The 11,629-nt window shown below is 36.1% G+C and overlaps 1 protein-coding gene across 1 annotated transcript; it reads left to right on the top strand.

Annotated features, from left to right (window-relative positions):
• The first annotated feature begins 431 nt into the window (after nt 1-431).
• Nucleotides 432-11,265, top strand: LOC148271734 (uncharacterized). The gene is made up of 2 exons (XM_088241000.1): nt 432-541; nt 10,149-11,265. The coding sequence occupies exons 1-2, from the start codon at nt 488-490 to the stop codon at nt 11,211-11,213; spliced, it is 1,119 nt and encodes a 372-aa protein (XP_088097126.1). The 5' UTR covers nt 432-487; the 3' UTR covers nt 11,214-11,265.
• Nucleotides 11,266-11,629: the final 364 nt, after the last annotated feature.

The raw sequence follows: 11,629 nt of genomic DNA, 5'->3' as shown, positions 1-11,629 counted from the left end.
AATGTTACACAGTGTGTAAAGTTCGTAATAATAAAAAAGCCCTGTAGATGCCTAGACTTCTATATTTCACTATCTTAAACGTTCTTTATCTCTGTTGTAATATGTTAATATACATTATATTGTGTTACTAAAATATTTCTAGAGAAAAATCTCTGCAAAAAACTGCTTTTGCAGTTTGGGGGGAATAAAACGAATGTTAAAAAAATTGCTAATGTAAAAAAATAAATAAAAAAAATAAATAATAAAAAACTGAAAAGAGGCCGCTAGACCTCTAAAACGGATCCGGAAAAGAGGGTGCGGCTTTCAGGAGAGTATCCACCGAGTCTAAGCAACCCGATGCAGTAGCGACTAGCGACGCGTCTGGCTTACAGTGTGAAAACGGCCTAAATATATGATACTAATAAATATTGCAAAATACTGATTACGTCTCTATATTAGGCTGTACCTTTCCGAGTGAGAACGTCCATAGGTTCCTTGGAAAGTCAAGATGAGAATCCAGTTATTATTCCTGATTTTTTTCGCGGTGCTCATCGCCGTGAGCGTGAGTATTATTTTTATTTTTATTTATCAACAATTTTTTTTTTCAGTGGGACACATTTTTTTTATGACAGGTCTATATTACATTTATTTTATTTATATTTTACTAATTTATTTATAAACAGGCACTATAAAGTATCTAGAAGATATTTCTTCAGTTCTTTTTTTTCATTTGAAGATCTTTCATGTTAATGATGGTTTGTAGGAGATCATCGAACAATCTTGGAACAACGCAATTTAATGTCCGCTCTCCGAAGTAATTTGTAATTCGGGGAACAAACAGGGAGCCCTTAGTTTTTAATCTAGTGTTGTGAGTGTGGGAAACTCCTTTTTTACATTCCGGATCAACAAAGTGATGTACAATCAATTTGTAGTCACAAAGTTGTTTTACCGGCAGGACATTACAGAATTTAACAAATATACACCTTCGCTCATATGTTTCGCCTCACGGATTATGCTATCCGGCTATTATATTCACATGCGGCCATTCGATGTAAATTCATAAATCAGCTCCGAAGAAATTTCTGAGACAATAAGTTCGTATTTCTCAACAAAGAAGTATATTTTTTGATATTTTTTCTAATGGGATAAACATATTACCAAATTATCTAAACGATTAAGGACAGTTATAGGCAGCATGTTTAAAATAAAATATTTTGTAACAATAAAAACATTAAAACTTATTTATCAATCATTAGCGGAATCAACTTTTTTTAATTTATTTTTTTTATTTATTTATTTTTCTTTTTTAAATTCTAAACAATTTTTTTTAAATTCCCGCCAAACTGCAAAAGCAGTTTTTTTGCAGGGATTTCTCTCTTTAAACATTTTTGTAACACAATATAATAAATGTTTACATAAAATATTTTTTTAAAAAATCTTAAAAATATCAATAAAATAAAGGTTAAAAAAAATTAAATACAAGTAAATCAAGTCTTTTTTGAAACGAAATATATTAAAAATAATAAACAAACACTTTTTTTGACACTGTTTTAAATTGTTTGGTTTCCCCATTTTTTTAGTTATGTTATTACCAGTTGGGGCCTTTCTTGTAAAACCAACATTAAAAAAATTATATCTCTACAAAACTAGGCTCTTAAATTAATTAACAGATCAGCTAGAATCGATAAGGAAGAGGTACCCGAACTTTTTAAAAAGCAAGGGTGCCTGTCAGTAAATGCTATTCTATGGCTCAAATCTGTAACTAGATATCGATTTGATAGTAACTATCAGAAAATGTATTTACATACACATAATACAAGGCTAGCACAACGTGAAGGCTCGTCAGTACCGAGGTTTGTAAACAAGTATGGCCAGAGAACACTTCATTATAGAATTACAATATGTACAGAAGACAATTAATAGGCTTAATTCATGCTCTTCATTCATAAATCGTTTAATCATGAAATCAAATGCAATTTTCCACACTCACTTTCCTTCAATCATCCTTTACCACTCCTTATCGATTTCCTTCTTTTCCTTTCCACTATCTCCTTGTTTTGTCCATATTTATCTTATTTTAATATATAGTATATTTATTATTTATATAGTTTAAACTTCAAGCCGTCGTCGCTTTATTACAGTATTATTTAGTGAATACATATAATTGGATGGCAGGCCCTACTATGTATACATTTTATATAATTTTTTTTTTTAAATATTCATTTAACCTGTACATCTGTTTGTATTCGAAATAAATAAAATAAAAAATAAAATTACTAAAATTTTCAATAAGATTCCTAAACAGATCTGAAAAGAAAATATTGACGAAACTTTTAAGAAAAAAATAATTAAATGGCTAATATATAACAAGGCTTTATATTGATTATTACTTTATGTAAACAGTCATCTATTACAAATTTTGTAAATGAATTTTGTGTGAAAAATACGTATGCTTTTAGTTCTTAATAATGTTTATATTACTTTTTAAATGTATATAATTTCTCTAACGATTTTCTTTGAAAAGGAAAAATAAGAAACATGCTGACAAGCCGGTTTCGCGGTTTAGTGGGTTTCATTATTTTTCCTTTTATATATTTTTTTGTTCATGTTTACCTTCTTAAATAAAAATAAATACAAAAAAAAAACAAATAAAACAAAATAAAATTTCATAAAATAACAATTCGAAATCGATAATCGCATAAACATGTCAAAAGCAGGAAAATTCTACGATTTTGCATTTTAAAGCGCTCTTCTTTAAAAATCGAAAAGTTAAATAAATTATAACATGGTTTTTTAAAAGGGAGATCTACTGTGTCAAATTTAATCTTACTTAATGATTACCTTACTGATTCAATGGACGGTGGTCATCAGGTAGACGTTATTTACACCGATTACAGTAAATGCTTCGACCGAATCGATCACAAATTACTATTAAAAAAATTAACTAAAATCGGTATTAGAGGTGACCTCTTCAGATGGTTTTCATCTTATATAGACAACAGGTCGCAAGCGGTAGTGGTTAATAATTTTATTTCTAGTTGGGTACGGGTCCCCAGCGGGGTGCCTCAAGGGTCTCTTCTGGGACCTTTGCTCTTCATAATTTTTGTTAACGACATTGATAAATGCTTTACCTCTTCGCGCTTGCTTTGTTTTGCTGACGACATGAAAATTTTTGCAACAATCAAGACCCCAGCTGACGTCTTTGATCTGCAGTCAGATCTCGACCGTCTAGAGGATTACTGCAACTCCAACTGCTTGGACCTTAATCCTTCTAAGTGTTCAGTTATTACATTTAGTCGCAAAGTAAATTTTTTATGTACTAACTATGTGCTTAAGGGTCAAAACCTCCAACGCTCATTATGTGTAAAGGATCTAGGTGTCTTCCATGATAGTAAATTACTTTTTGACACCCATGTTGACAGCATCATAAAAAAGTCATCGCGTGCGCTTGGCTTTGTTATGCGTAGCTCTACGTCGTTCACTATGGCAAAGACACTTAAAATCCTTTACTGTACATTAGTGCGAAGCAACTTAGAATATGCATCACAAATATGGAATCCTATGTACAATGTGCAGATATCACGCATTGAAAATATTCAAAAAAAATTCGTAAAGTTCATGTGTTTCCGGTTGAAACTTGAGTTTAAATCTGACCAGTATATTCATATATGTAAAAAACATCACCTACTGCCTCTGCAAAAACGTCGTGAAATAGCGGATATAATTTATTTACTTAAAATTGCCTCTGGTTCAATTGACTGTCCTGAACTACTTTGCAAACTTTCTATCAATGTTCCTTCCAAAGTTTTAAGAAATAACCCTCTTCTTCACATACCTCTTGTTTCATCTAATTATAGGCAAAATTCATATTTATGGCGAACTTTTAATAATTTTAATGTAATTAATAAATCATTTAACATAGATTTATTTGAAAATAATCTTAATAACGTGCGGCGTTTGCTTTCGAAATAACTCGTAGTATTTTTTTCTTTTCTTTTAAATTTACATTTAATTACTATTCATTTTATGTTCGAGAATCTTTTTTAACTTACTGTGATGCTACTTGTGAAAACCTGTAATTGGCTTATTTGTTATTTGTTTTGTTATATAAATATATGATAATCATAGCTGTTGGTTATCCAAATAAATAAAATAAATAAAATAAAATAAAATAACAAAAATTTTTGTTTTTATAAAAATTGTTTAAAAAAATTTATTAAAAAACTTGTCGACTGAGCCATTTTTTTTTATGGGTCGTAGAATCAGCGCCCTGGTCCCTGGACTGACACTTAAAGCGTAAACTGATCATCTTAGTCTAATTATCTAATCATCAGTATAGTAATTATTAATTAGATTATTAGATTTCAGAAAGGGAAATTGAAAACATTCAAATTCAACACCATAAACTTGTGAGAAAATTCAGTAGTTTTTTACAAAAATTTTATTTGTTAACAAACTATTAAGCTGGGGCAAAAATATTTTTTTGTATCGTATTATTAGCGCTATGATTTTTTAAAGTTTTGTAATTCTGGAATAACTCCGCGCGTGACGTCTCAAGTTCTTTTCCACTTCTTCTTGATCAGTTCTGCCGATAGGCGTATTTTTTTGCACCACAACCAGGCCCGGAGGCCCAATTACAGTGGTGAATTACAACGCAGAATACCCAGGCTTGAGAAAACTCACGTTAAATTTTTGTGTTCTCACCGGGAATCGAACCCGGAACCTTCCGTGCGGGAGTCAAGCGTCTGACCACTACACCACGGAGGCCGCCGGCTGTTGCCAGGCAGGAGACTTTTGGCGGTTAGCAAGCCGGATATCTTCCACAAATCTCTTATCATTGATTGATTCATATTAAAATATTTTCATATATTTTTTTACGCATATTTTCCGCATAATTTAATGCTTTGTAATAAAATGCTCAAATTTGCTCAAATTTAATAATAAAATGCTCAAATTTGTCTACTCGACATTCCATTTTGAAGGCTTGTTAAAATTAAAAATAATATACGTGACGTAAAAGCAAACACAATATCTTGTGTACCATAAAATTTTCTTTCGTATGACGTATAACCTTTGGCATTTTTTAAACTTTTGGTCATTTTTAAATTTGGAAAAAACGAACACTAAGGATCGAGTTGTGGTCCCGAGGGTAGTGTCTCGGACTGACGGCTCAAAGGTCCGTGGTTTAAATCCCACTCTACCCCAACTTGATTCCCAATTTCTAATAGTGAGTTATTTACAACTCGTGGAAAATGGCCCTCAAAATTAAATATTTGAGTAAATCATAAGAACGAAAATATATTAGAATATATATGTTTTGAGTATTATCTTAATGAAGAAGTTGAGCCCGACGGGAAATTGAATATCAAAAATGATTTCTTTCGCGTGGTAAAAATTAGAGCTTTAAATGGTAAGGCGAAATTTCTTGAAAATGTATTAAAAAAAACAATAAAAAATATTTTAATAAAAACGAACTACTCTGAACGTCACTGGTTCATAAGAATCAACTAATGATAAGGTAGTTGTGAAAGATTTCCGGTTAACGGGAAGTCGACGGACCAATCGGCAGAACTGACTGAGAAGAAGCGGAAAAGAATTTGAGACGTCACACGCGAAGTAATTTGAGAAATACAAAACTTTTAAAAATCATAGCGCTAATAATGCGATACATAAAAATGTCAAAAAAACATTTTGCCCCAGTGTTATAGTTTATTAACAAATAAAATCTTAGTAAAAAAACTACTGAATTTCCTGTACAACTTATACTGTAGAATTTAAATGTTTTTAATTTCCCCTTCATAAATCTAATAATCTAATTAATAATAATTATAATGATGATTTGATAATAAGACTAAGATGATCAGTCCTACGCTTAAAGTGCCAGTCCAGGGACCATGAAATTTTCTTGTGTAAAAACACCGTTTTGAATATTTTATCGAATATATAGAATCGAACCCGAGACCTCTTGCATGGTAAGCAAACGCGCCGGCCATTAATTACTCTACAAGGCTGACAAAAAATTTTACGGTATAAAATAAAGAAGTTGTATTCTAGATAACATGATATATATATTTGATTATTATTATTATGGATAACTAACTTATAAAGTGCCGAGATTAATGAATATTTATTTCAATTTGAGATCCTAATTAATCAAGGCCCTAAGGACGATCAACTGAGGCCCGTAGGGCCGTTTCAAAAAGGGCATTAGGACAGATTCATTTAGGCCTACAGCGCTGTGTATGGCTGACTGTTATTATTCTTTGCCATTTAATGTTAAGCTTACTTATTGAACTCTGCGTAGATATTCAATATATTATATCTGTAAAATTTGTGTGGTTTGGTAGCATTTTTTTGATTGACAGATTCTTCCTTATTACATTTAGATTGCTACGAACAGCAAAATATAAGTTGTGAGGCTCAAAAAGACGTATTTTACACTGCCTGAGATCCTAATCAATCAACTGAGGCCCGCAGGGCTGATAAAACGAGGCCCGAAGGGCCGAATTCTCCAGCACGTAACAGACTGTTGCCTGCTAGTGTGGAAAAATTCAATTAGACTATTTTCTTCACAGCGATAAAGTTTTCGGCTTTTTATTGATTATTTTTTTATTTGTGAAAAAAACATTAGTTTTTACATATATTGTATAAAGAAAATAAGAATACAAATGAACAAAAATTGTGAAAACAGTCAATAAAATTTTTCCACAGTAGTGTAAGATATCGATTAAGTACATTATCGGTATCAAAATAAAAGCAATTAACAATTGTTAGGCACTTAGAAGTTACAAATATAATAAAAATACATATACTTATATACAGTTATCAAAATAAAGTTAATCGTAACAAGATAAATTTAAAGAATAAGAAAAGAAAAAAGTTATATAAAAATAATTAAATATTTACATTCACAGAAAGTAACAAATGGAAAATTTTAAGAAATACGGTTCAAACATCAGCAAATGGTAAACGTTAAAAATTAGCCGCTTAAACCAGGCATTGACAGGCCATTTGTGAAATATTTAACAAGAATTTTAATAGTCTAAATATATTTAACGCTCCATATAGGAGCAGAAGAGAACTAATGGGCTTGGTTCAGAATAACAGAGAATAGACGTTATGTCTTTTTTTGCTCTTTATTTCTCGTCATCAAATCAAATGCAATCTTCCACTCCGACTTTCCTTCATTCATCCTCCACCACTTCTTATCACTTCCCATAATTTTTCTTCCCAATATCTCCTTGTTTTGTCCATATTTATTTTAATTTAATAAAGGGTGGTCCAATCATAACGCAAGATGTCAATTGTAAATAAAACAAAAAGTCTTCAGAGAATTATCTTAATTTTTTTAAAATAGAAAGATCTATGACAATTATGGGTGAAACAAAATATCGGCTTCGGCTTAGGTGGCATACCTCTATTCGATGTTCCATAGTTTCAATGGCGCTGAGGCATAATTGAGGTTCAATGTCATTAATGTGCCAAATTATCTCATCCTTTAGCTCTTGAACTGTTTGAGGCTTATTGACGTACACTTTAAAATATCTCTAAAGAAAGAAGTCCAACGGTGTCAAATCACATGATCGTGGCGGCCAATTGACATGGCCACGACGCGAGATAACACGGCCATTGAATTTCTCGCGCAAAAGAGCCATTGTTTCGTTGGCTGTGTGGCAAGTGGCACCGTCCTGTTTGAATTACATATCGTCCAGCTCCATACCCTCAATTTCTGGCCACAAAAAGTCCGTTTTCACCTCGCGATGTGAACACCATTCACGGTAACTGCTTGGCCGATCTCATTTTCGAAGAAGTGCGGCCCGATGACGCCGCCAGCCAATAAACCGCACCAAACAGTCACTCTTTGTGGATGCATCGGCTTTTCAACAATCACTCGTGGATTCTCATTTGCCCAAATGTGGCTATTCTGCTTGTTAACGAATCCAGATCCGAGATGATTTTCTTCGTAAAGTCACTATTCACTTCTGTCTGTTCAACCAACCATTCGGCGTATTGACAACGCTTAAAATGGTCATTAGGATTTAGCTTTTGAGTTAATTGGACCTTGTAAGCGTGTAGATTCTTTGTTCAAAATTCGCATCAGTGATGTCCTGTCAGATGTTCAATTGTTGAGCACGACGGCGATTCGAGATTGGCAGCTCTTCTGCCACACTGTCGCGAACAGAAGCAATGTTTACCGCAGAACGAACTGGGCGAGCATGCACAGTATGTCGATGGGCCGATGATGTATAAGATTTTTTATTTTTTTAGACATCAAAGTGAAAGGGGTCTAAAATGTTGCATTTTAAATCACATTGAACGTAAAAAATATTCCATACTACTTTTGGCCCTCAACCGAGGTTTGAAGTTTATCACTGTCTGAACATTTTGTTAATTATCTATATTGATTAAATTATTTTTTGTCAGTAAATAAATAATTTTATTACATTACAAATTTGAACACGCTTTAAAACTACCGAAATACAAAAAGTTTACACTCCGCGGAACTGATTCCGTCGAGCGCTTGACTATAATATTGACGAAAACAATGGCCCATTAAAACAATGCTACCCATTTATTGCGAAACAAAGTTTAACTCACGCCCTTAGATGCTTATTTAATAAGATTTAATGCACATTATAAAATTTAATTGGACTGATTTACTTACTCAAATTTGAAATGACAGCCGACTTAGAGCAAAAAATCAACTTTTTCGAAAACTTAAAGCTCTGGTTAAGGGCCAAAAGTATCGAATATTTTTTGCTTTCTGAGTAATCCAAAAGGCATCTTTTTAGACCCCTTTTATTTCTAAATTTAAAAAAAATATATATCGGCCTACCCTAATGCATGGGCACAGGTGTTTTCACATCTCCTACAGACCGGTTTGCTGAAATTTGGGCACAATTCTCCCGATTGTCGACACGTTTGGTCGATTATGCCGACCAAAAAAATTACGATGTGCACGAAATGCATTTTGATTTGAACGCCCATTTTCACAAAACGCTTCAACAATCTTAACGCGCTGCTCAATTGTGTACCTCTCCATGGCTGAATTAGTCAAAGACTAAAATAAAGTTGGGCAAAAAACTTGACGTTAAGGTTGACAACTTGTGAAAACTTGACGTTGACGTTATTGACTCACAATAAACATCGTGCGTTATGGCTGGACCACCCTTTATAAAGATGATTATTTATATAGTTTAAACCCTCGTCGCTTTATTATACGAGGGTTGTGTAAAAATAAGGTTCCAATTTTTTTTTCATGTTTAAGGCATTTTTTATTTGAACTGAAGAATACACCATTGGAAAGCTTAATTTCTTAGCTAATTTTCAACATAACCACCAGATTTATCAACGCATTTTTGTTGACGACTAATTCAGCTTCAGAGAAGTCCGCCGCCAGTCCGTGAAGGAATCTGGTGACCGCTTTCTGCACTTTTTCATCAGTCTCGAAACGTTCTCCACCCAAGTGTTTTGCGTTAATTTTGGAAACAAGAGTAAATCACTCGGCGCAAGATCAGGGTTGTGGAAGCCTGTTCAACGAGATCCCAGCCAAAATTTTCGATTAAATCCTCGGTTTGGCGAGAGACGTGCGGGCGCGCATTGTCGTGGTGCAGTCTAACGCCTTTCATCAGTCTTCCTCTCCGACGATTTTGGATGGCTCTTCTGGGTTTTTTCAAGGTCCCGCAATAATTTTCGGAATTTATTGTGGTCCCTCGAGTCACAAGCTCAACAAGCAGGACGGTCATCAAATTCCTCCACGGACTGGCGGCGGACTTCTTCGAAGCTGGATTCTAAAAGTGGATTAGTCGTCAGCAAAAATGCGTTGAAAAATCTGGTGATTATGTCGAAAAATAGTTAAGAAATTAAGCTTTCCAATGATGTATTTTTCAGTTCAAATAAAAAATGCCTTAAACCTGAAAAAAATTTGAGAACCTAATATTTTAATAATTACGCGTATCCATATTATTGGATAGCAGGCCCTACTAAAGTATTATTAAGGTTGATTTTAAATTATTTACATATATAATAAGAAGTCAGGGCAAATAATATTTCACAATATCATGATATTTGTGGATAGAAGCCACCAATCCTCCACTGCATATAAGTCTAATCCCTCGCGAACGTTCAATTTGGGTTTTGTAATTTAAAGAATAATTGTTTCCTTTCAGTACGCCAGTCCTTGTGGGGGTGGCAAAGGAAAGGGTAAAGGGTGCGGTAGACGCGGAAGCGGTAGCAACGAAAGGGGAAAATGCGGAGGAAAGAAAGGAGGCAAGTGCGGACGTGGCAGCGGAAGCAGGGAAAGGGGATGCAACAATAACCCAGCCCCTTGCGACCCTGCCCCTGCCCCTTGCGACCCACCCCCATGCGACCCGGCCCCATGCGACCCGGCCCCATGCGACCCGGCCCCATACGAACCGGCACCATGCGACCCGGCCCCGAGTGAACCAGCACCATGCGACCCAGCCCCGAGCGAACCAGCACCATGCGAACCAGCCCCGATCCAACCAGCCCCTTGCAATGGAGGCTCAGGAAAAGGAAAGTCAGGATCGTCCGCAGCTGCCGCAGCCGCGGCTAGCTCCAGCAGCTCAGGAAAAGGAAAGTCAGCATCGTCCGCAGCAGCAGCAGCCAGCGCCGCCAGCTCCGGAGGATCCGGCAGCTCGTCCGCCGCGGCCGCAGCAGCAGCAAGCTCCAGCAGCTCCGGAAAAGGAAAGTCAGGATCTTCCGCAGCGGCCGCAGCCGCAGCTAGCTCCAGCAGCTCAGGAAAAGGAAAATCAGCATCGTCCGCCGCAGCAGCAGCCAGCGCCGCCAGCTCCGGAGGATGCGGCGGCTCATCCGCCGCGGCCGCAGCCGCAGCCAGCTCTAGCAGCTCAGGAAAAGGAAAGTCATCATCGTCCGCCGCAGCAGCAGCTAGCGCCGCCAGCTCCGGAGGATCCGGTAGTTCATCCGCCGCGGCCGCAGCCGCAGCCAGCTCCAGCAGCTCAGGAAAAGGAAAGTCATCATCGTCCGCCGCAGCAGCAGCCAGCGCCGCCAGCTCTGGAGGATGCGGCGGCTCATCCGCCGCCGCGGCTGCAGCTGCAGCTAGCTCCGGAGGATCTGGAGGCTCATCAGCCGCCGCGGCCGCAGCCGCAGCTAGCTCCGGAGGTGGAAGCTCATCCGCCGCCGCAGCAGCAGCAGCCAGCTCATCATCTAACCAAGGCTCCGATTGCGACGATGAACCACCATGTGACTGTTAAATAAATAAGTCTCGCACTGTTGACTTTTGTTCGTTAAACCAATATTTCACCAGATGGTGTTTATAACTCATCATTCATAGCAATCAATTCTCGATTTGATGAATAGAACAGCAGCTTTAATGTAAATAAAACGCCAATTACACAAGTGTATAGTTTATGCATTTCTTAGTTCAAACCCATAAATCAATTTACTGTTTAAAAAAATGTTTTATTATTTTACTCAAAATACTTTCAATACAAAGCTTGAGAGATCATACCTTCTTCCGACTGGTTTGGTAGGCGGGGAATCCAATTCTATATCCCAATTTGAGATTTAATTCTTGGTTACTTCTCAGTTGGCAGTCAAACACTTAAGGTCAAACGAACGAGTCGCCGAGTTGACCACAAAACCTGGAAGTTCAAAGACGTTTCGTCTT

Source organism: Micrasema longulum, unplaced genomic scaffold, assembly GCF_059751315.1.
Source record: "Micrasema longulum isolate JH-2025_06_02 unplaced genomic scaffold, ASM5975131v1 h1tg002692l, whole genome shotgun sequence".
NCBI lineage: Eukaryota > Metazoa > Arthropoda > Insecta > Trichoptera > Brachycentridae > Micrasema > Micrasema longulum.
This window is presented reverse-complemented; position numbering and strand designations above follow the sequence as displayed.

Excerpts from the sequence above, each read along its gene's own strand:
- LOC148271734 (XM_088241000.1), top strand. The coding sequence starts at position 488 with ATGAGAATCCAGTTATTATTCCTGATTTTTTTCGCGGTGCTCATCGCC. Across the intron at positions 542-10,148 it reads CGGTGCTCATCGCCGTGAGC|TACGCCAGTCCTTGTGGGGG; the intron begins GTGAGTATTATT and ends GTTTCCTTTCAG.